The sequence below is a fragment of the Aspergillus affinis genome (assembly GCF_023601865.1).
Source record: "Aspergillus affinis strain CMG 70 chromosome Unknown NODE_36_length_285616_cov_85_140891, whole genome shotgun sequence".
Taxonomy (NCBI): domain Eukaryota; kingdom Fungi; phylum Ascomycota; class Eurotiomycetes; order Eurotiales; family Aspergillaceae; genus Aspergillus; species Aspergillus affinis.
The window spans coordinates 24,763-47,563 of NW_026515817.1; the positions used below are offsets into that span (position 1 = coordinate 24,763).

Here is a 22,801-nt window from a genome sequence, read left to right on the forward strand (position 1 = left end):
CAACAAAGCTTTGCTATTGTCAGATCAATGAATCCACCCTCGCCACTATTCCTGTATTTCTTAGTTCTCAAATATTCGATCGTTGGGGCAATGGAACCCTCCCACTGTCGATACCAGAGCCCGTTTCACATCCTTGTTCTTTGTCGATGGGAATGATATGAGTGTTGGTAAACAGCAAAGAGCTTCTCACTTTTCGACACATCCTATGACAATTCACTTTTGAAACCCACGAGAGACCTCTAATATTCCATGTATAGTCGCTCTGGATATTTTCTTCACCTTTAACTACTTCCTTCGACTCTTTTTGAGAACAAATATTATGGCTCCCCATCGCATCACGAAGAAGAAAGATCGTGATACCGGCCGGAGAAAAAGACTTTCCAACGACATCTGGGCCCAGTCAGATGTGTCTTTGACAGATGTAACCAAGATACAGATAAAAACAGTTTTCTAGAAAGCATCCATGCTCGAAACCTCTTGTACAACGATTTTCGATTCAAGAGCACAAGAGACGCAGTCCATCAAGCTATCAGCATTCACATTGAATTGGTGGCACAGGAATTTCAGCCTTATCTAGACAAGAGTCCAGAAAAGATCATTGAACTCCTCCGGCAGTTGATTGTGCGAAACAGGGCTAACTTTTGTCCTCCGGAGGTTGAAGATGCGGACAACGAAAGTAAGCAAATTTGCGGGCTGTGTTTCGTAGATCAACGGTTCTGAACATAGCTCATGTCTCGATGTCGCTTTAGAAATACCAGAGACACCTATGATTACTGGTACCCATATCACCACCCTAGCGCCCGTCAGCCAAAAAGAGCTTGTCGTTGGTGAGACATCTCCGAGCACCCCTGTGAGTGCCATCCAAGAGGAGCTGTTCATCGTCGATTCACCTCTCGTCAACCACGTGAGTATCAAACAAGAGAAGATTGAAATTCCTCCCGCACCTCCAATCAAAGAAGGACCTTGGTCCAGTGAGGAACGAAGCAACGAAGCCTCGGACTTGGATGATCTCGGAGTTGAAATCAAGCTGGAACTTTCTGCAGAAGAGCTACGTACTGTGAGCGGTAGCCCGAGAAGGCTCCAATCACCTGGATTTCGCAGGGACAAGATTCTAGCTGCTCGTCAGGTGCCAACTATAAAACAGCTCTATCAAGATGGCTATCTTACCCCCGTGTCTGATCCAATCTTCCAGCCATCCCATGATCTGAACCGGGTTTTCTCCCTTTTTCAGTACGACATCGAAAAGTTGCAGACCGATTGTCGAGTCATACTAAACAAGTCAGTCCGTAATGGAACGGGCGTCGAAACGGCTGAGCTCGATTCGGTCTCCCACGAGTTTCCCATTCACGCCAACATAAACGTCGGACAATCCAGGATCGTCAAGGCGCATCAAAGTCCCTATGAGATGACCATCTATACCGTATGTCCTGTGTACGATGTTGGGGATATTAAAAAATCGATACGACTCCTCCGCTTGTGTTACCAGAATATGTTCGAGCTTGCTGAAAGAAATATGATGGACAGTATCTCCTTGCCACCACTCGCTGCCGAGTTTGGATTCCCCGCCAGAGAGGCAGCAGAGCTCACGCTGGCCGCCATTAGCAAGTATTTGAACACCGAGTATTCGTACGAAGCCACTCTTCGACGAGTGATCATCTGCGGCCTCAATGAAATCGAAATAGAGCCATACCGGAAAGCCACTCCGTAAGTCAGCTCAGTTATTCGACTTAGACATCTATGAAGGCTGACTAGATTTGGTTTTATAGGAAATTCTTCCCCAAATCCGGATTCTTTGCTCGGGGTAGGACTGACAGACAGACTCGGGCCGGCAGATCACGACACCCCATTCCACGCTAAACCCAAACCAGCACTCCGATCCGCCGACGTCATCGCCTTCCAGAAACAGGCATCACTACTAATATATATTCCATCCTCCCCGTGCCGTCTTCATCTCTCGATTCCATCTCTTTCATCTCATGAAGCCTTCCCGACTTACATCACCCATATACCCAAGACTTTGCCCATACACATCAAAATCGCATCCATCTCATAGACTATTCCACTCCACCATGCCCCTCGTCGTCCCTGGATTGACCAACGCTTCGACGAACGACACGGACAATAAGCAAGAATGGCTCAACAAGCTGGCGGGGAAGAAGATCAGCGACTCGCCAAGTGATGTTAACGTTCGTTCCTCTTCTTTCTGATGTTAGTTATCATCTCTTAGGAATGGTATGGTGCTGATTCTCGCATTTCGTTATAGACGTTCGCGAAGAAAGATTTACCCGAATCGCATCGGATTATCAAGCCAGGTGATGCTATGACAATGGACTATAGACAAGAACGGTTGGTCTTCTTCTTTTCTTGCCCGTCTTGGAAAGGGGACTCTGCGAGTACTGGTTGGCTAACCTCGTGGGAATTACAGATTGAATATTCACCTAGGCGAAGATGATATTGTGCATGATGTCAACTTCGGTTAATATGGTTGGATTAAATCATACAATAAAGGTCATATATGAAGATTCATGAAGGTTAAGATATGACGGATGTACGAAATGTTTGGGGTCATGTATTTATGTCTTTTTTTAATGCGTCTAATCCAATTCTAGCAAAGGGAAAAATGTTCATGATTCATTGGTAAACAGGGCAGACAGATCCAGTCTAAGCCTTCCATCGGAGCAGGGTGAACGAGTGCTTGGGGAACACGTATGCACCCTTGCCATCCCAGGTGCTCTCGGTGATACCGACCTCCTGCTTTCCGTTCATGTTGCAAGCCGCGACGCTGTCGCCGGTGACCGTGAACACGGCAACCCTCCCAGCAGGGCCTTCCAGCTTCGTCTCGATGTTCCTCTCCTCGTGGATGTTGACCACGGCCACATTGACGTAGCCGTCCTCGCCCAGCGTGGCGCTGACGTCCAACCAGGGGGTGTCCTTGACTCCGCGGACCCATTTCGGGGAGGTCTCGCCCTCGTAGACGCCACAGGCGATGTGCGCGCTGATGGTCCAGCCGCGCATGTACCGCGAGAAGAGATACAACGGCCACCAGGTGGTCTGCTTGATGATGCCGTCCTTGGTGGTCATGAGGGGGGAGATGACGTTAACGGTCTGCGCGATGCAAGCCATGCCGACGTCCTTGCTCTTGCGGACGAAGACGTTCAGGTACACGGCCACGGCGAGGGCATCGGAGAGAGTGTAGGACTCCTCGGCGCCCTTGCTGCCCTCGGCGCGGATAGGGTCCCAGACGTTCCACTCGTCGAAGCAGATGGTGGGACGGAGCTGGTCGGGCGGGACGCCGTTCTCGATGCGCGCGAGGTCGATGAGAGAGGATGTGATTTCAATGGCGCGCTCGGCGGCCAAGGGGGCGGTGGCATTGGGCAAGTGAGATGAAGACGACGTGTACAGGTGGATACTGTGCATGTCGATGAGGGGGACGGTGCTGGTGGATAGGGGGGAGTGGGCGGGAAGCAGACACTGCTTCAGGGTGTAGTAGTCCCAGGATGCAGTGCCGTCTTGTCCGCACAGAACCAGGACCAGCGAGGGGTCCAGGAGCTTCAGGGCTGTGGTAGAATGTTAGTTGCTGGTGTGACAGGACATTTGAAGTAGGAGTAATTGTACCCTTTGCCCATTGGAATGCCTTGTGGGCGTACGCTTCCTTGGTCATCTGCTCAACCTGCCATGGGCCCCATGTCTCGTTTCCGAGGGCCCAGTATTTGACCTAGATTCGATGATGTTTTAGTATCGGTGGGCTGGCGAGGGTAGAAAAGGGAAATTTACGTTGTACGGCTCCTCACGACCATTTTTACGGCGGAGGTTGGCATAGTAGGTGTCTCTAGTGCCGTTGCAATATTCCACCCAGGCCAGCGCTGCGTAGGATAAAGTTAGACCAGACGCCATTTGCACAGCTTAAAAAGGCAGAGCCATACCTTCATCCAAAGTGCCTGTGGTGTGATTGTTAGCTTGCAGGCTCAGAGTCATACAGGGGATTGATCACTTACCAGTTCCGAAGTTTAGGCAGAAGTAGGGCTCGGTTCCAAGGACCTCACACCATTTCAAGAACTCATCGGTTCCGAACTGGTTCGTCTCCGTTCCCAGCCAAGCAAGCTCGGGCCTATTTGAGGTTCATTAGAGTTAGCACGTACATGGACAACGCATGTCACGCGACGACGACTAGCGCGAGCAAGATAGATGGAATGGTACGGCCTGTTAGTGAAACATACCTTGAAGGGCGCTGGTCCTTGGGTCCAACGCCATCGATCCAATGATAGGTCGCCATAAAGTTACCGCCAGGGTAACGGACGACAGGGATGTCCAGATCCCTCAAAGCTTCGAGGACATCCTTCCGGAAACCATTCTCATCAGACAAGGGGTTACCCGGATCGTAGATGCCGCCGTAGATGCAGCGGCCCATGTGCCTGTCACCACGTGTCAGAACGCCAAACACACACCATTGGGACGGAATAATCATGGACGGGAGAGAGTCTTACTCTGTAAACCCCGCATAGATGTTAGGGTTGATCTTAGAAATACGTCGGGTTGGGTGGATGGCAAGACTAGGCGCATCCTGGTCACTGAGCTGCGTGAAGGTGGTCATGGTTGATGCGATGCGGCCGACAGAAGGTGTCGAAGCAGTAGCTGCAGGTGATTGGTAGGAAGCGTGATAAATAAATGGCAAATCGAAGAATAATAACAGAAAAAGGGAAAGATGGGATTGAACGATGACCAGTTGAAGGACCAAGCTGTGGTGGCGGAAGCGACTTGACGGCTAATATTAATGTTTCCGATTTCAGCGTCAGCCATGGGGGATGAATTGGGCAAATCCCCTGCGGGGTCGTTCTAGGCCACGGAGGGATATAGGGAATCGTGAGCTGATGATGGAGGATGACAGTCGTGGACGGCGCCGTCGTCTTGGTGTTGGAGCCGAGCCAGCGCCACGAGATCTTCCGTCAATCAGCACGCGAGCTTATATGAGCGTCTCTCCTCCCCCCAGTTGGCGTGGCCCGGCTACACCCCGCAAAGGTCAAGCGGCACTTAGCGTGCCATGGGGTTAGTTCGAATCCTTATTCGTGATCAGATGGTGATAGGTCGTGGCATGTTACGGCGCAGTCTCGATTGGATGCAATTCGACTCGAGTCGGGGATTTGCTTCCTTGGAGATGGCGTGGAAAGTCACATTTTCGGTCGATTCTCCGGCGGACAGGGCTGCGATAATTAGTTTTTTTCTGGTTTACCCTGATTCTCGTGAGCCATGAGTAAGGAATACCAAGGGGATTGATTATGTTCTCGTAGAATCCCCCGGATTTAAATGTAGGTTGTTGCGGGCATCCGATCCCCAGACGGTCTTAAAAAGAAGGGCGGACCCTCCCACCCCATTCCAGCCTCCACATCTCATCCTGTTTTTGAGCGTCCGGGGTGTTAGTTTATTGAATGTGCTGAGGCCCAGAAGGAGCCCCATATCGAGCCCAGCATGCGTCTTTCTCCGGCATGGTACCAGGTAAGTCGTGGTCCGACGAGGTGTTCCCGACATTCAGACTATTAACCGGCTTTCAAGTTCCTGGTAGGCATTTTCGCCTCCCTCGGATCGTTTCTCTATGGATGTATGTATTTGAACTGCGCAATGCTCATCGGAATGAATGCTTACAATGGTTTTCCACAGATGATCTCGGTGTTATCGCGGAGGTCATTGCCAGTCAATCCTTTGCTTCCAAATTCGAGGCGGATTCTACCCAAACGTGAGTATTTGCACTGGTCAAACAATTGCGCAAGATGGAAAAACACAAGAGAATATGCTAATAGTTCACAAGTGGATTGGTAGTATCCTTGTTCACTGCCGGCGCCTTCTTTGGCTCCGCCTTCGCCGGTCCCACCGGTGACATGCTGGGGCGACGATGGACCATCACGATCGGCTGTATCATCTTTTGCCTTGGTGGAGGCCTTCAGACTGGAGCCCAGACAGTGCAATATCTATACAGTGGTAGATTCTTGGCCGGACTAGGGTAAGCTTTGTGGAAGAGCTGATGCAAAGAACCCAGCCCTAACAGCTAATAGGGTCGGTTTCCTTACCATGATTATCCCCCTATACCAGGCCGAAATTTGCCATCCCGACATTCGAGGCCGAGTTACTGCGCTGCAGCAGTTCATGTTGGGCGTTGGTTCGTTATGCGCTGCCTGGATCTCATATGGTACCTATATTGGGTTCGATCCGACCAACAATGCCCAGTGGCAGGTACCTCTTGGTCTGCAAATCGTCCCGGCTGTGTTTCTAGGTCTTTTGATCATGTTCTTCCCCGAGGTAAGATAGTCTTACTCCCCTCGCAGTCTCGCTGTTTCTGATGATTGAACAGTCGCCTCGTTGGCTCATTGACCATGGACATCACGAGAAAGGCCTTCAGACTCTTGCGAAGCTTCACGCTCATGGAGACGTAAATGACCCCTGGGTTCGTGCGGAATACAACCAGATCCAGGAGGCCGTGACATTTGAGCATGAGAATGAGGCCAAGTCCTACCTGGAGCTCTTCACGTCGCGGTCGTCTTTCCGCCGCCTTTTCCTCTGCTGTGCATTGCAGGCCTCGGTGCAGATGACTGGCGTCTCGGCTATCCAGTAAGTGCCTGCCTGCCTGAACTCACCACATTTGAGTTTGTAGAGCTAATCGATGAGTCGCGACAGATACTATTCAGTGGATATCTACGGACAAATCGGTATCAAGGGCGATGAAACCTTGCGTTACCAGGCCATCAACTCGGTGATTGCCTTGGTTGCTCAGTTCTTGTGTATGATGTTCATTGACCGTCTCGGTCGTCGCTGGACTTTGATCTCCGGAAACCTGGGTAACATGGTCACCTTCATCGTTGCCTGCGTTCTGCTGGCCAAATTCCCTCCTGAGGTCAACAACACCGGAGCTCACTGGGGCTTCATCATCATGACCTGGTTGTACAACTTCTCGTTCTCATGCACATGTGGTCCCCTGTCGTGGATTATCCCGGCAGAGGTGTTTGACACACGAACCCGATCGAAGGGTGTCTCGCTTGCCACCATGACCTCTTATGCATTCAACACCATGATCGGCCAGGTGACACCCCTGGCAATGGACACCATCAAATACCGATACTACTTCGTGTTCGTCATCTGCAATTTCACCAATGCGGTTTTCTTCTGGCTTCTGCTGCCGGAAACCAAGAAGTTGCCTCTGGAAGAGATGAACCATTTGTTCACCAACTCGCCTTGGATTGTGCCGGGAACCAAGAAGGAGAATTACCTGACCCACGATTTGGAGCGCAAGGTTGCGGAGCAAGAGGAGAAACAAGAGGTCTATGTCACCCACAAGGAATAAAGTGATGGCGAGTGCCATGAGAGAGAGAGAGCGAGTGATGGGGCGAGTGTGTTGCCGATAGTAGTCAGCCTGAGACATCAAGGGTTCACTCTTGAAGGGTCGAATTGATGCAATATTTCCCCCTCTAATACCTGTGTTTGAAGTTCAAGACTACTTATGACTTAAGGAAAATATTAGTTCTAGACGAATGTTTCATCGCAAACATACCACGTAATAAACTGCATACTTCAGGATATTTCAATGGATATTATTGGCGTAATCATTTGGAGTCTCTGAGCTATCTCAACGACGAGCAGCCAGCCTAGGTAGCTATGAATTTTCAAATGTGTAATGAGTTAATCCTTCCTCTGGGAGGCGAGAATTTAGACTGAACTATACTGCGCTCCCGCCGGAGCCTGGGTTGCCGATATTTTGGTCATCACTAGTGAATAGTAGTCACCCTCAGGGCACTCCGCTAGTGAGTACAGTGATTTCTCGATGGTAAACGATCATGGAGTTATATGCACGAGGGACCCAGCAGAGGTAAATATAAGGTCGCACGAAAGCTGACAGTTGAGCAAGCAAATTTAATCCGAATCCGAACTATATCCTGCGAGACCAAGAGACAGCGCTGGCGGCTTCGCTGCTGGTTCTGGTTTCTTTTCTGGCTGAGCGGAGACAGTGCATTCAGCACCCTTTGCGGGATCCTTCGGTCTCGTTGATTCCACTGGGGGTTTCTGTTTCTCTAAGGGTGTAGACTTTTGAGTAGACACAGACCCAGGCGCTTCTTCCGGCCTCTTCGTAGTTTGGGGGGCCTTTGCCTCCCCTGAAGTAGAAGTCTCGCCAATTGCCTCGCTGGTGGATTTGCGTTTCTTACCGGGAAGAAGTAACTCCTTGTTCTTCTCTCGCCTTCTTTTGCGGGCAGGTATTTTCCAGTCCTCCCCTTCGGCTACCGGTGCAACATCCGCCGCCGTATCTTCTAACAGAGCCTTCTCTGCTTCTTCTCGTTGTCGGCGGAACAATTCCAGCTGTTCAGTTGTTTCCTTTTTCACCGCGGCCTCCTGGGCGCGTGTCGACTCCATGATGGAATCCAGAAAATCAACTTCATCCTCGTCCAGGGAGCGAAATTGGTTCTTCAGCTTGATCTTCTCTTCGAAGGCTTCCTGCTTGGCCACTTTATACCGTAGGAACAATCACCCTAATATGTCAATCCAAAGCGTCCGCGCAGCCTTGAAATCGAGCCTGATCCCCGCGGTTGATTCGACTCACTTTTGTTCTGCTGAAGAACGTCGTACAGGCTTTTCCCGCCATCTTGATTGCCAAGGTCCGCCTTGCGCTTCCGCTCCTCCTCCAGCTCATGTTGCACACGGAGCCATTCGTCGTCGCGCTCGACGGGCTCTTGGTCTGTCCCAGCAGACACGAATCCCGAAGACATTCTGGTCTAAGGAGAGTCAAACGACTTGCCGGGCAGATGATCGTTAGCCAACGCACTCAATGCCAGGGGCGCGGACAAATTACCAAAGGGGGTCGAAATTAGCCGCTCGAATACACCCGGATCTACCAATGGACTGAGACAAGTGAAGAAGGCAATGGAATAATGCCGAAGAGCAACGCCGCAAGACAAAGGCGTTCCCGACTTGCCGCGGGTGGATTGGGAGGGTCGGCAGAATCGGGCGGTGAGAGACTGGACTCGCCCGACTGGCCTGAGGCAGACCCGCAGTCCAAAGTGGAGCCTTCGAATTTAGGCAAAATGCGTTCCGGAGTAAATCACGAGAGTTGCTGGGTGTTATTGGGGATTGCTTCCGAACCTGCAGGAGAACTCGGCAATGGAATCCAAAATAAATCAACCGGAAAGCCGTCCATCCTATCCCGAGTTGACCATTGGCACCCCCGATTGTCGCCGATGTCCTGGATGGGTAAATAGGGACCCTTCGGAGTGGCTCGGCTAATTCCTGGCCACAGATTTACCCTCATTCGCTCCCCACTTTACGCTTGGAGGGGCAACGCTGAGGCGTCAGTCCTGCCCCTCAGTCGACATCATCCCGCCTTTGGTACGCTGGATGGACCTGCCTCCTATCAGGCCGGTTTTGTTTGGCTTTCTACGGAGTAGTCTCTAAGCTGTAGGTTCTCAGATCCCAGTTATAAATTCTGAGTTCCCCCCTGTCTGCTAGTCCCCTTTCTTCTATCTTCAACATCCAAATCTTCTCCCCCAACTCTAAAGGAAAACTCCCAATTTACACACCTATTGACAATGTCGACCGCTGAGCACACCAAGTAAGTGTCCACCGCGGATGCATTTGTTACCATCATCTACCCTACCATCCAACGCTGAAACTAATGCGGTCTTGTTTGAAACCACAGGAAGACCTACACCCTGAACACCGGGGACAAGATCCCTGCCCTGGGTCTCGGTACCTGGCAGTCCAAGCCCAACGAGGTCCGCGAGGCCGTCAAGAACGCCCTCCTGAAGGGTTACCGTCACATCGACACGTATGTCCCCATTCCTCGGCCCCCTTCACATCATGTGCAATCCACTGACAATTCCGTTTTAGTGCCCTTGCCTATGGCAACGAGGCTGAGGTTGGCGCTGGTATCAAGGACTCCGGCGTTCCTCGTAGCGAGATCTGGATCACCACCAAGCTCGACAACCCCTGGCACCACCGCGTTAACGACGGCATCAACTCCTCGCTGAAGGACCTCGGCGTTGACTATGTCGACCTCTACCTTATGCACTGGCCCAGCTCGACTGACCCCAACGACCTGAAGAAGCACCTGCCCGACTGGGACTTCATCAAGACCTGGTAAGAGCCCACCTTTGACTTCGCGCCGAATTGACTACAAGACAAGCCAGCTGACGTCTCTCGTTTCTTTTTTCAGGCAAGAACTGCAGAAGCTCCCTGCCACCGGCAAGGTCAGGAACATCGGTGTTTCCAACTTCGGAATCAAGAACCTTGAGAAACTTCTGAACGACCCCAGCACTAAGATCGTCCCTGCCGTCAACCAGATCGAGCTGCACCCCAACAACCCCTCGCCCAAGCTGGTTGCCTACAACACCTCCAAGGGCATCCACTCCACCGGCTACTCCTGCCTAGGCTCCACCAACTCTCCCTTGTACAAGGATCCTACCCTCTTGCAGCTGGCTGAAAAGAAGGGCCGGACTCCCCAGCAGGTCCTGCTTCTGTGGGGTTTGCAGAAGGGATGGAGTGTCATCCCCAAGTCCGTCAGCAAGTCTCGCATTGATGCCAACTTCGAGCTTGACGGTTACGAGTTGACTGCCGACGAGATCAACCAGCTCGACAACCTGAAGGACCGCTTCAAGGTCTGCGGTGACGACTGGCTCCCCATCAAGGTCTTCTTTGGCGATGACGAGTAAATGCTTCCTTCTTTATGATATCCCACGTATCTAGACGAAAATTCCCAAATTCAATTGTAAATATTATTTGAGACGAATTACCTCGTAGTATTGATAGCACTGTATGATCGACTTGTAGTGGCGGTTGCAGTGGCGGCGGGACAGTATATTTTGCATGTCAGTGCTCCGAGTCCGACGGAGCAGCCTTCGCCGGCGTCAATCAGGCCAGAACGGGAGTGGATAAGACTAATCATGTGATCACTGATAAGAGCACGTATGGGTCATGTGTCTGCACCGCCACAGGGTGCCGTCATCATCAGGCATCCAGTCATTCTTTCCCCTTCATCTCTTCACCATCTACTGTCCGTCACATGGATGGTGCTTTCATCACTTCATCTTCTCTAAATCCATATATTTCATCACCGCCAGGATGCCGCCTTCTAGCGGGCATCTGCTGCTCCCCAAGGTCTGGAGAGCAGCGAGGTGAGTCATTTACCGCCCCGGGATACTATACTTCGCCTTGCTGACTGGCCGCAGGTTTGCCTACGAGAAGGCTTGGAAAACCATAAAAACCAAATTTCCAGAGCCTGTCCAACAAAACTCCCTTCGGGTTCAGCCAGCATATGTTCGGATTAATCCTCGGCAGCCCATCAGTCGAGCTGCTGCGATCCGACAAGCCCGGAGCCGCCACTTTTCCACTCGTGCCACCGACTCCTTCCTCTCTTATATCCGGACCGGACTACAAGGTGGCAAGGCTACCCCACAGGCGTCGCGGGTTGCCTCCAACATCAGTCGTCTCACAAGCCGGGCACCATTTGCGTCGGCTCTCCGCCCAAATTTGACCGGTGGTACACTTTGCCGTACAGCGGGTGGTTATGCTATTGGTGCTGGCCGTATTGGGGGCGCAAGGTACTTCTCGCATGGCCCCGCTGCACCAGCCCAGGTCATTAACAATGTGTCCGTGGGAATGCGAGCGTTCTTTCTTTCAGGGCAGAAGGTCCGGTTCGACGGCATTGATTCCGTCAGCGGAAACAAGAAATACAAGGCTGTGACTATGCTTCAGGACCAAGCTGAGCAGAAGATGATGGCTATCCCTCATACTGCTCCTGGCTCGTTCATTGACTTCCAGCTCACTCCTACTATCACGGCCTTCGGCCTGCAGAAGAAGTTTGATCCCAATGGTGCCTTCCAGTCCGAGACGCTCAACTCGGATGGTCTTCTGGATCTCCTCTCGGCCGACTTTGCGCGTGCCCTCAAGGATTTGGCCGCCGTGCTGAATGATCTCAAGCGCCTATCCTCCTTGGGTGATTTTCCTATCTTGCTTCACGATCAGTCGACAATCCGTGTGCGGTTCCCTGGTTGCGATGCCGAAACTGTGGAGCGGCTCTGCGACGAGGTCGGAGTTCAGCGAGGCAAGATTGCTCAAGATGAAGATTTCAATGCTCTCACAGGCGCTGATGTGGCTCTGCATTTCCCTTTTGCTCCCAGTGCGCCTTCTTCGGATATTGGGGAATACTTTTACTACCAGAAGGATGCCTCGGAGCTACGAAAGCCCGAAAAGGTTGACTGGCAGGCCATGATGTCTCCGGAGAACAAAGCCAAATCTTCGACCAGCCGTCTGGAACAGTCAGGGAACAAGATCAGCTTCGAGGACATTACACTATTTGCTGAAAATCCGTGGATCTCATCATCTTCGGGATATTCCAGCATCAATGTTAGTGAACTCGGCGATCGTGCCCTTTTCCCCGAAGTCTCAAGCGCCAGTTTCCCGGCGAGCTCTTCCGGATACGATGGAGTCGAAGGGATCCACAAATTTCTAGCTGAGTGCGATTATGCAGCGCGATACAATTAGCTGGGCTGAGGATATCTACGCATTCACTTTGACTTCGACCTGTTTTGAACACTCATTTGCTTTTCTTTTGTGTAACCAAATATCAAGCGGAAAGGTCATACTTTGATACCACGTCGATCTTGTCAATCAACATAATAAAAAAAATTAATCATATTATACTATCTCTTATACGACTGTTTCTTCTATACTGAGTAGCCTTAGACTTGGTGCCTACCCCCTTCCACTATAGTATTAGTCCAATGAGCACGATCCACGATGATCCTGCTTCGTGGGAACTCGGGCCGCTGGACCGGACCAAGTTGAGCAAGATGCCTGATATTTTCCTGGCCTATTGACTCTCCACATCTTGGCAAGTCGATAGCTGCCTTGGTTAATTTCTCTGTGACACGGGGTCTTTTCAGGAGATGGATGGCGTGCTCGATTGAGCTTCGTGGCATGTAGAGCATCCAGTTACCGTTGCAGCCCTCTTCCTTGACAGAACAATGCCATTATGGCGTTGCAATGAAATGACTCGATGAGGCGGAAGAATCTGGTGGCATGTCTGATAATCCCAGTAATCTAATCCTAAAGATGAAACGGAATTCGTTTCGATTCGGGCGGGACAGCCTAATAATTTCAATAATTCCATTCTTCACCCCGCAAAGATCCTCACCCCGAATTTGCCTTTTGTCTCCACCATCCTTCATTAACTCATCTCGTGACTAAAGCACTGATCTTACGAGCTATGCACTACGGAGTAGTATTACAATGTTGATGGCGTATGAAGGCGTCGTGGCTTCCCTCCGTGGCGTTATTGGGCGTACGACTCTACTTCTATGGCTTTTTTGTGGCAACTCTATCGTCTATCAGGACCCTTCCAGGACCATTCACTAAGTTTCATCAGAAATAAGTCAGGAACCAGGAAGCAGATCTCCTTGATTCAATGGGAATTCAATCAGACGCCAGTCCCGGAAGAATTCAACGTGCACCCTTATAATGACGATCTTCAGCCCTTCAGCCTTTTCGGGGACGGAGAGTCCGTCTTAACGGATCGGAGGCCTTGGATTGCAGGCACTCCGTTTCCCGATGCGGACCGGAATTTGAGCCCTACAGACTGCTTCGAATGCCGGCTGTAGTTAATTCGCCATGCCTTGGGTTTAGCCGAATTACTTCGTCCGTCTCCTTGTTGCTTCTGGTAGTTGGAGCGTCGTGTTGAGGGTCGAGAATATGAAGCAATTGGTATAAATAGAGGGCCATTGTCGCTGGGAATCTGACATTGAAGGTGATAACAGCCAGCTATTGTGTCTTCTGAGGACTGCAGCAACAACACCGGCATTTATTCTCTCAGTATGCAGACCGTCAACATGCGAGCTCTCGCAGCTCTTCTCCCATTTCTTTTCTCGTCTGTGAAGGCGTTGCCTGCTGCCAGCACCACTGTCTCCCAGTCGAGCCCCCCATCAAGCTCTCCTACCCCTACCGGTAGCCTCGCAGACGGTAATCCTTTCGAGGGCGTTAAGCAATATGTGAACCCGTACTACAAGTCCGAGGTGGAAAGCTCAGCTATCCCCTCCATGACCGGGTCGTTGGCTGAACAGGCAAGCGCTGCCGCCGATATCCCATCTTTCTACTGGCTGTAGGTTCTTTGGCGGTATATTTGATAACCCAATTCAATTACTGACCAATTGATCTCTAGGGATACCGCCGATAAGGTTCCGACTATGGGAGAATTCCTGGATGACATCAAGTCCCAAGACGATGTCGCCGGTATCTTCGTCGTGTATGACCTGCCCGACCGCGATTGTGCCGCGTTGGCTAGCAACGGCGAGTATGCGATTGATGACGGTGGAGTCGAGAAGTACAAGGCGTACATCGACTCCATTCGTGAGCAAGTTGAGAAATACTCGGATACCAAGATCATTCTAGTCATCGGTGAGCATACGTTCCAGGTAGAGATGAAGGACTGGACATTCTACTAACAGTCTGTAGAGCCTGACAGTTTGGCCAACCTGGTCACGAACCTGGACGTGACCAAGTGCGCCAACGCCAAGGATGCGTACTTGGAGTGCACCAACTACGCAATTACGCAATTGAACCTGCCTAATGTCGCAATGTATCTGGATGCTGGTACGTGGCTACAAGACCCCCACACGGTCTCTCGGATCTCCGAAAGTGTGCTAATGCGGCGCAAGGCCATGCTGGATGGCTTGGATGGCCTGCGAACATCGGCCCTGCCGCCGAGCTGTACGCCTCCGTGTACAAGAACGCCTCCTCTCCCGATGCTGTTCGTGGATTAGCGACTAACGTGGCTAACTACAACGCCTTCTCCATTGACTCTTGCCCCTCGTACACGTCCGAGAACGAGATCTGTGACGAGAAGAGCTACATCAACAACTTTGCACCGGAGCTGGCCAGCGCGGGCTTCGACGCTCACTTCATCGTCGACACCGGTAAGCTCCTTTCTCATTCCACCAAACTCCATAAGTACTTGTGTTCTAATTCGTGTTGGTAGGACGCAATGGAAACCAGCCCACCGGTCAGAATGAATGGGGTGACTGGTGCAATGTCAAGAACACCGGTTTCGGCGCTCGCCCATCAACCGACACGGGTGATGAGCTAGTAGACGCCTTTGTCTGGATCAAGCCGGGTGGAGAGAGCGACGGAACCTCTGACGAGTCTGCGGAGCGTTACGATGCCCACTGTGGTCTCGGTGCTGCTTTGCAGCCTGCTCCCGAGGCTGGTACCTGGTTCCAGGTAAGTTGCATCCGATACCTGCTTCAAAGGGAATTGTGTTTTGATTGACTGACGCTTGGACTATAGGCATACTTTGAGCAGCTTGTGAAGAATGCTAGTCCGTCTCTGTAAATGAATAGGCAGTTTGGCAGTGGTAGAGATGGGCATTTTTTGTTTTTATCTATTGAGTTCGAGGGATGTTGGATGTATATAGTTCGCTGGATGCGTGCCAGATCCTAGCAATATTACCATTGATTGGCAAAGGAATCAATTCATATCTCACTGCATACCCTGTAGAATAAGCATAGTAGCTATGATGATTGCTCAAGAAATTCATCTGTAAGGCAGTATCAAATCTGAAATCTCTAGAGCATGCAATGTGCATCCACTCGCACGGGATAATCCGTAGCAAAGAGGGCCAACAAAGGCGGTGAGATAAATGCAATGGAAACTCACCGCCAACCCCGCGCTAAACCGGAAGAAGGAGATCCACAGATAACAGGCCGACGGAATGAAGCAGAAAGGCTCACTTCATCCATCTTCACACTGTGCAGCAACGTTATCATCCGTGACCCCCGGTCTGCACGCCTTTCTGTACCCCTCAACTCCAATCTGTGGCTGTTGGAAGCTCTGAGGAAGATTATTCCAGCTGTACAGTTCTGGGGGCTTTCCTGCTCTGGGATGGTCTGACCCAGTTTTCCTCTCAGCAACTGCTACAGGCAAAGCAAAGAAATAATCTTACCTTTAGACAACTTCTCTTTGATCGTCCTGTGACCGTACGCCAAAATGATGGAAGATTTTAATAGCGAAACTGACAGTGACTACACTAGTTACTGGAGAGATTGGGTAAGTTTTTTCTTCTTCCATTGTTCATTCCATGGATTTTGTACCCGAATGACAGTTGCGGCTGGTGAGTGCATCGGAGGGAAGGTGGGTGCGGCTGCGCTCAACGATGCAATGACGATGCAACCATGACCCAGTGAAGAGAGAACCCCCTCTTGAGGAAGTTTGGAAACTGTTAAAGCTTTCACCTCTCACTGCCCCTTGATTTCACACCACACGTCACGCAGCACAACTGTTGTCATTCAGAATGTCTTCGGAGCCTGTTCCCTCGGACTCCTCTTCCGAGAAACCCAAATCTCCTAAGAGGCCTTACTCTCCCGAACCGCCCGTTCCTCTTGGCTCTTGGTGGCACCAGTATTCTACCTCTGAGGAAGAGAAGGCGAACAAGGAGATGAGGGAAAGGGAAGAGCGGATGAAGCAGGCTATAGCTTCTCATTCTACCAATGATGAAGGCGAATCCCTCGACCCCCAGCCCGAGGCTCCTCAGGCCCCTTCCCCTGTTTTTGTAATGCGAGAGCATGAAAGATATCCATATGCGATCACTGTTCCCATAGTTCCCGAGGGGTTTTCTCCAGAGGTTTCTGACAGTTGTTGGCCTGCACAGTTCATTTCTTCCCGTGGAAACGAGTACTTCTGCGAGGTCGATGAAGAGTATTTGACCGATCGGTTCAACCTTACTGGCTTGAATACCGAGGTCGCGTACTACCAGTATGCTTTGGATCTTGTGACCGATGTTTTCGACTTGGACGCGGACGACGACTTGCGCGAGCAAATTGAGAAATCCGCGCGTCACTTGTACGGACTCGTCCATGCTCGCTACATTATCACCACTCGTGGTCTTTCCAAAATGGTGCGTAAACAAAAGTGAAGGTCCCGGGCCTTGGTCTTTCAAATCTGACTCGTCTACAGGTCGACAAGTACAAGAAGGGCGATTTTGGCAAATGCCCTCGTGTCGTGTGCGAGGGTCACCCTCTTCTTCCTATGGGACAGCATGACTTTCCCCACACCAGCACCGTCCGTCTTTACTGCGCAAAATGCGAAGACATCTACAACCCCAAGTCCTCGCGTCACGCTCAAATCGATGGTGCCTATTTCGGAACCACGTTCCACAGCATGCTTTTCCAGGTGTATCCTGCCCTGATTCCGGAGAAGAGCATCCGCCGTTACGAGCCCCGCATCTACGGATTCCGCGTTCACGCTAGTGCTGCACTTGCTCGCTGGCAGGATCAATATCGTGAAGAGACTAAGGCGCGTCTTCGCGAGGCGGGCACCGAGGTGAAATACATCGAGGACACCGAGGAAGATGATTTGGAGGACGACGACGATGAAGTTGACGAGCCTGGTTTTGATGGCAAGGAAGAGAAGACTGTCGGCGACGCCGCTTCCGGACGCATGGACATTGGCAACTAAGGCATTCATCTGTCTTGAGCTATTGTGACCTGTTATCCTTGCTACATGCGCCTTGCACGATGGTTCGTTCTTCATCAGCCTTGACCTTATCACCCCTTTCCCCTTTTCCGCTCCAATCCTCATAGTTTCATGGACTTCTCCGATCATGTACTGCCTAGACATAGTGGTACTCGAGATAACCGTGTTTCTATCCTTTCTATCCCCTTTTGTTCTTTCTGTTACGATTTGTCTCTTTTTTCAATCTTTTGTTTCTCCAATACCCGGCGTATGACAGAGATCTTCAAGCTGCAATTTCATGTACTGCATTTCATGATCACGAACACTGGTGGGCGTCGGAAGTTCTGAAAATGGCCGGTCTGTTTTTCTGTTCTTCTCATGTGAACTAGTTACATAATCCCAACTGGACATCGGGGCACAAATGCGAAACAGGTAAACTGTTTCAATTCCCATGTAATCTGCAGACTTTCTGTCCACCTTATCTACTCTTGTTTCTACCTTCTCTATCGAGCATGGCTATACTTAAGCTCTTGAGGCGACAAATCAATCGCCGAGCTTCTCAATCGTGAAAGCAATCGCTCTCGCTAGTTCTTCCCCGTTCTCCCAGGCTTCGTCATGGTGGCCCGTGAGGGGCAGCATTTCCACCCGCCGACCCTTCTCCTTGGAATGGTCCTTCTCCCACCCCGCCAACGCGTGCTCCATGGCCTTCCATTGCATGGGATCGACCAGACCATCCTCCACCGAATACGCCAGCACGACCAACCGACCGGCCTCCCACCCCTCCACGCCATTAGGTCCCCGCACCACCGCAGGCGAGGCCTCATCCCAGAGTTTCTCGTCCTTACTGAACGCCCCCTCCACGATCTCCTGATACGCAGGCACATCCGAGAACGTATCACGAATGAGTCTGAGATCATAGAGACCCGCGACGCCCAGGATCGCCGTCGGAGCAGGAACGACCTTCTCCTTGTCTTCAGCACGGTCCCGCAACCCCGCCATCACCGACTGAAACGCCAACGTCGCCCCGCAACTATGTCCGACGAGAAGATACCGCTCTCCGAAGCCATACTTGTGCTGCAGGAAGCGCAGCGCGTCCTGCACGTCGTGCAGATGATCGGGGTGTTTGGCGGCGCGGAGGGCGCGCGGGTCGGTGGTCTGCGGGTCCTGCGGGTACTCTGGGTGCGGGCTGAGACGGTACTCGATGGATGCGAAGCCGGCGATGCGAGGAAGCGTGGTAGACGTGTAGGCGGGCGAGGAGATGAGGATGGATGCGGCGCCGGTGAGGTATCCGATGGAGGTCTGCGAGGGGTCTCGCCAGGCGCCACCGTGTATGAGACTGAAAGTTTTTTGTAAACATAGGAGCGCGAATCAGTCCGGGCTATGTAGTGTAGGGATTTTCGGGGATTTTGATGCCGGGGAGGGGGAATGAACGAGGAGACCATGCAGGTTAGACATCGGTCTCGTGTCGATTCCGAAGATGGGTTCTGTTATTGTACCTACATTACCCAGTAGCTGTTATCTTGAGAGGATTCCGGGAGGGTGGTGACGGCCACCGTTTGGAGCACGTGGCCCTGTCCGTACTGTAGGGTTTCGGTGAGCATGTTGTTGATGGGTTGAGAAGGCTAGAAACATGGATGTGAGGGGAAAGAGAGAGCCGGGCGTACTAAATAGTAGTGGTTATACATAGCCTAGGATGGGGTCCCTAGCTAGCGGGTAGTGGTGGTTAGTAGTACTAGGATGGGCGTGTGGCTCACGCTGGCCCCAGCGCGTCGTCCTGGACGGGGAACAGGCCCGAGGAAAATCAGGACAGCAATTGCGCCAGCGACATGAACCCGACGACCCCCAGCACGACGAGAACGAACGAGTTGGTCTGGTCGGGGCCGGGGACAGAGGAAACGAGGCGATCCGCAAAAGGCCGAACGAGGCGATACTGCCAGGCTTGGCGCGCTAACCCAACAGAGCGATAGGCGGTGGGAAATTGATCAAATCCATCCACACAAAGTTACGATTCCATCCCGAAGTGTCAACCCCATCGTATCCCCTGCGCTGCTTATATCCAACATGGCGGAGTATGTGCTCCCCGTTGTCGTCTCGAGACTGTGTCTTTGGTCCCCTTTGCTAATGCTGTCTACAGGAAAGAAGTTCCCGTTCCCCTCGCGGCCATCAAGGTCGAGGCCTTGGTATGATTGCTCCCTGAAAATCCTCTCCTCCCCCCACCCGCTATATTCATGCTGGGAGCGACAGCGAGACTAATGGCGTATCAAAATAGGTGGTGATGAAAATCATCAAGCACTGCTCCCAGACCTTCCCGACGACTGCGACCGGTTCGATCGTTGGTATGGACGCCGGTGGCAGCCTCGAGGTCACGAACTGCTTCCCTTTCCCCGTCGTCGAAGTGCCCGCGGAGTCGCACTTTGACAATGCCGCCGCCAACCCGGCCGCCGCCGCCCCTCGCGCGAAGGCCAACGCCGTCTACCAGGCCGAGATGATCCGCATGCTTCGGGAGGTCAACGTGGACGCCAACAACGTCGGATGGTACACTAGCGCCAACATGGGCAACTTCGTCAACATAAACGTGATCGAGAACCAGTTCTTTTACCAGAAGGAGATGAACGAGAGGACGGTGGCTCTGGTGCACGACGTCAGCCGCAGTGCCCAGGGCAGCCTCAGCCTGCGGGCCTTCCGCCTGTCTCCTAAGTTCATGACTGCCTTCAAGGAGAACAAGTTCACTTCCGACGAGTATGTGTTTTTTTTTATGTTGCAATATCTGAAAGATTGTTGCATCTACGCCCGTTCAAACCCAGCTAACACCCAATTACAGGCTGCAAAAGTCCAACCTGAGATTCCAGGACATCTTCGTTGAACTCCCCGTGGAAATCCACAACTCTCACCTGATCACCTCTTTCCTCCACCAGCTCCAGTCCCCCAGCCAGTCGTCTCCCGCGGAGCTCCCCTCGTCTCTGGCCGCTCTGGAATCGGGCCCGTTCGTCAAGGACACCGTCCTGGCGCCTAACTTCGACAACCTGGCTCTCAGCATCGACCCCTTCCTGGAGAAGAACTGTGACCTTCTCCTCGACAGCATCGAGACCCACCACACCGAAACCAACAACTACCAGTACTACCAGCGGTCGCTTGCTCGTGAGCAGACCAAGATCACGAATTGGCAGAACAAGCGCAAGCAGGAGAACGCCAGCCGCGCCGCCCTCAAGCAGCCCCTGCTTCCCGAGGATGAGTGGCAGCGACTGTTCAAGCTGCCCCAGGAGCCCAGCCGCCTGGAGACCATGCTGAACAGCCGACAGGTTGAGCAGTACGCCCGCCAGGTCGACAGCTTCGTTTCGGCCACGACGGGTAAGATGTTCGCCGTCAAGGGCAACCTTCTGCCCGGAGAGACCGCCAAATAAATTTAAAACAATAAACAATACAAAAAAAGATGCTGGACGAATAAGAGGAGAATGGCTGAACGGAGCGAGATGAAACGTCTTTTTTTATCTGGAAAAAAACCCGCGGGGCAAATTCTGGGAAATCGCAATGCATGACCTTAACGGCGTAGGGAGGGAAAATTTACGTGTATCTTGACCTGTTAATATGTTCCAGTGACGACGACTAGAGTTTTACGTTACGGGATATGACTTGAGTCTTCCTTCTTGATATTGTTTCTTTTTCTTTTCTTTTTCTTTACCTTTTTTTCTTTTTCTCTGTTTCCCTTTTGATACACGTATGGCACTACCCTCTATTTTCTTTTCTTCTCTTTTGCTTATATGTTTTTCTTGTTCATCTTTCCTGTTTCCCTCCCGTCCAATTTACTTTATCTTGTATATCCATGTCCATATCTACGGCCCGTGCCCTAATGCCGATGCCGCCGTTAGGGCATCTGTAGCACGTGATAAACGGTTATCGCAATCGATAACCGATTAGATAAGATAGATATTAAATAACGTAATCAACTACCGAGCCGCGCCTACCACCGAGCCGCGCCCCTTTATGCAATCACGAAGATTTTGAAGCTTTTCAACCACTAACTCCATTAAATTTGATTAAATAAATATATGAAAATTTAACTATTTACTAGGGCAGCTCCGAATTGTATGTCCAACTGTCCAACAGCCACTGCAGCGTGACGGAGCCCGTTGACGAGATACAGTAGTAGATTGCTCAGGTTGCTCATTAAGCTGCGTATCCAACTGCTGAACGTGATTTTGGCCTTCTTGTACAGGTAGAGCAATATCAGGCCCTAGCTGAGCACGTTTCCTTGCTTTCTTCTTGTATTTTCGCTCATTTTCAGCTCGTAAATCCTTGATTTCTTGCTGTAAAAGAAGATTGGTTTGCATAGCCATTTGTGCAGCCTTTTCAAGATATTGGATATGAGCAACCGGACTGCTAGAAAGCTTTCGTTTAGCACTGAGACTATTCTGCAGGCTGCGTATCTTTCGATCTAGCTGGCGAGTATTCTGTGGACTCTGGAAAGCAGAGGAAATTGACCCTTCAACTAGTGATGGTACAGGTGTAGGCGTACGTAGTTGAAAGGTAAGTTTAGAAAGAACACGCTCTCGATCAAATGGCTTAAACCCTGCCCCTGCGAAGCTACTGCAGATATTCGTAGAAGTAAAGACTCGAGCCCGGGCGTCTGGATAGAGTAATAGAAAGTCTTCTTTATCGATATGATTATTGCCTGCAACCATACGCCTTTCAAGAAACTTCCCGTACGCCTTTTTAAGTGGGCCAAAAACACCCACATCAAGCGGTTGAAGAAGATGCGAGGCGTGGGCAGGCATACAAAGACATATTATTGCATTTTGTTTGCAAAAATCATCAAATTCAGCAGTCAAATGACTACTATGGCCGTCCAAAATAAGTAAGCGTTTTGCACCGGTCATATAGCGCTTGGAGGAAGGTTCAAAGACATTCTTTAGCCAAAGAAGACTTATTTTATCGGTGGTCCAGCCATTTTGACTTATTGCAATCCACCAGTCTCCAGCAAGCTTAGGTTCTTGGAACCAAGCAGCTTGTTGTTAGCCCCCTTTCAGTATAATAATCGGTAGTATATGTACGCCTTTTGAGCTGATCGTTTCGATAATTGTAACCCATTCACGATTACCCTGGATAACTCTGCGTGGCCGCTCACTAAGCTCTACTGCATTAATAACTTTAGCAGCTGAGCAGAGCCCCATTGCAAAGCCAGTCTCATCAAAATTCCAGATATCGTCTTCGTGTATACCGTGTTCTTGGATAGCTTCATGGACAGTTTGAAACTATGGTATTATGACCTGTGGATCCTCCTGTTTTGCACGTTGATATGTCATACGTCGGCTATATCGTGTGCGTAACTGAGGAT

At 51.2% G+C, this 22,801-nt stretch overlaps 10 protein-coding genes across 10 annotated transcripts; 7 read left to right on the top strand and 3 right to left on the bottom strand.

The window, feature by feature from the left end:
- Positions 1–319: 319 nt before the first annotated feature.
- On the top strand, positions 320–2,480 carry KD926_006635 (uncharacterized protein; the record flags this gene model as incomplete). Its single annotated transcript, XM_053099635.1, has 6 exons — positions 320–353; positions 437–676; positions 750–1,704; positions 2,054–2,186; positions 2,264–2,346; positions 2,426–2,480. The coding sequence occupies 6 exons, from the start codon at positions 320–322 to the stop codon at positions 2,478–2,480; spliced, it is 1,500 nt and encodes a 499-aa protein (XP_052956542.1).
- Positions 2,481–2,661: 181 nt separating this feature from the next.
- Positions 2,662–4,591, bottom strand: KD926_006636 (alpha-N-arabinofuranosidase; the record flags this gene model as incomplete). Its single annotated transcript, XM_053099636.1, has 7 exons — positions 2,662–3,557; positions 3,616–3,715; positions 3,775–3,863; positions 3,924–3,938; positions 3,996–4,108; positions 4,218–4,412; positions 4,485–4,591. The coding sequence occupies 7 exons, from the start codon at positions 4,589–4,591 to the stop codon at positions 2,662–2,664; spliced, it is 1,515 nt and encodes a 504-aa protein (XP_052956543.1).
- Positions 4,592–5,463: 872 nt separating this feature from the next.
- KD926_006637 (sugar porter family MFS transporter) lies at positions 5,464–7,327 on the top strand (the record flags this gene model as incomplete). Its single annotated transcript, XM_053099637.1, has 7 exons — positions 5,464–5,490; positions 5,548–5,593; positions 5,653–5,728; positions 5,801–5,992; positions 6,045–6,288; positions 6,341–6,597; positions 6,664–7,327. 7 exons carry the CDS (start codon positions 5,464–5,466, stop codon positions 7,325–7,327), a joined length of 1,506 nt encoding a protein of 501 aa, XP_052956544.1.
- A 566-nt stretch (positions 7,328–7,893) lies between these two features.
- On the bottom strand, positions 7,894–8,741 carry KD926_006638 (NEFA-interacting nuclear protein NIP30; the record flags this gene model as incomplete). Its single annotated transcript, XM_053099638.1, has 2 exons — positions 7,894–8,480; positions 8,576–8,741. 2 exons carry the CDS (start codon positions 8,739–8,741, stop codon positions 7,894–7,896), a joined length of 753 nt encoding a protein of 250 aa, XP_052956545.1.
- An 816-nt stretch (positions 8,742–9,557) lies between these two features.
- On the top strand, positions 9,558–10,679 carry gcy1 (putative glycerol dehydrogenase Gcy1; the record flags this gene model as incomplete). Its single annotated transcript, XM_053099639.1, has 4 exons — positions 9,558–9,580; positions 9,668–9,796; positions 9,859–10,107; positions 10,184–10,679. 4 exons carry the CDS (start codon positions 9,558–9,560, stop codon positions 10,677–10,679), a joined length of 897 nt encoding a protein of 298 aa, XP_052956546.1.
- Positions 10,680–11,088: 409 nt separating this feature from the next.
- Positions 11,089–12,510, top strand: KD926_006640 (uncharacterized protein; the record flags this gene model as incomplete). The annotated part of the gene is made up of 2 exons (XM_053099640.1): positions 11,089–11,141; positions 11,196–12,510. The coding sequence occupies 2 exons, from the start codon at positions 11,089–11,091 to the stop codon at positions 12,508–12,510; spliced, it is 1,368 nt and encodes a 455-aa protein (XP_052956547.1).
- A 1,343-nt stretch (positions 12,511–13,853) lies between these two features.
- On the top strand, positions 13,854–15,351 carry KD926_006641 (glycoside hydrolase family 6 protein; the record flags this gene model as incomplete). Its single annotated transcript, XM_053099642.1, has 6 exons — positions 13,854–14,122; positions 14,183–14,418; positions 14,476–14,613; positions 14,679–14,936; positions 14,999–15,240; positions 15,307–15,351. The coding sequence occupies 6 exons, from the start codon at positions 13,854–13,856 to the stop codon at positions 15,349–15,351; spliced, it is 1,188 nt and encodes a 395-aa protein (XP_052956548.1).
- A 958-nt stretch (positions 15,352–16,309) lies between these two features.
- On the top strand, positions 16,310–17,472 carry KD926_006642 (casein kinase II subunit beta family protein; the record flags this gene model as incomplete). The annotated part of the gene is made up of 2 exons (XM_053099643.1): positions 16,310–16,912; positions 16,972–17,472. The coding sequence occupies 2 exons, from the start codon at positions 16,310–16,312 to the stop codon at positions 17,470–17,472; spliced, it is 1,104 nt and encodes a 367-aa protein (XP_052956549.1).
- Positions 17,473–18,012: 540 nt separating this feature from the next.
- Positions 18,013–19,070, bottom strand: KD926_006643 (arylformamidase; the record flags this gene model as incomplete). The annotated part of the gene is made up of 2 exons (XM_053099644.1): positions 18,013–18,805; positions 18,970–19,070. The coding sequence occupies 2 exons, from the start codon at positions 19,068–19,070 to the stop codon at positions 18,013–18,015; spliced, it is 894 nt and encodes a 297-aa protein (XP_052956550.1).
- Positions 19,071–19,530: 460 nt separating this feature from the next.
- On the top strand, positions 19,531–20,870 carry KD926_006644 (putative eukaryotic translation initiation factor 3 subunit EifCh; the record flags this gene model as incomplete). The annotated part of the gene is made up of 4 exons (XM_053099645.1): positions 19,531–19,538; positions 19,604–19,649; positions 19,739–20,208; positions 20,291–20,870. The coding sequence occupies 4 exons, from the start codon at positions 19,531–19,533 to the stop codon at positions 20,868–20,870; spliced, it is 1,104 nt and encodes a 367-aa protein (XP_052956551.1).
- Between the last annotated feature and the right edge of the window lie 1,931 nt (positions 20,871–22,801).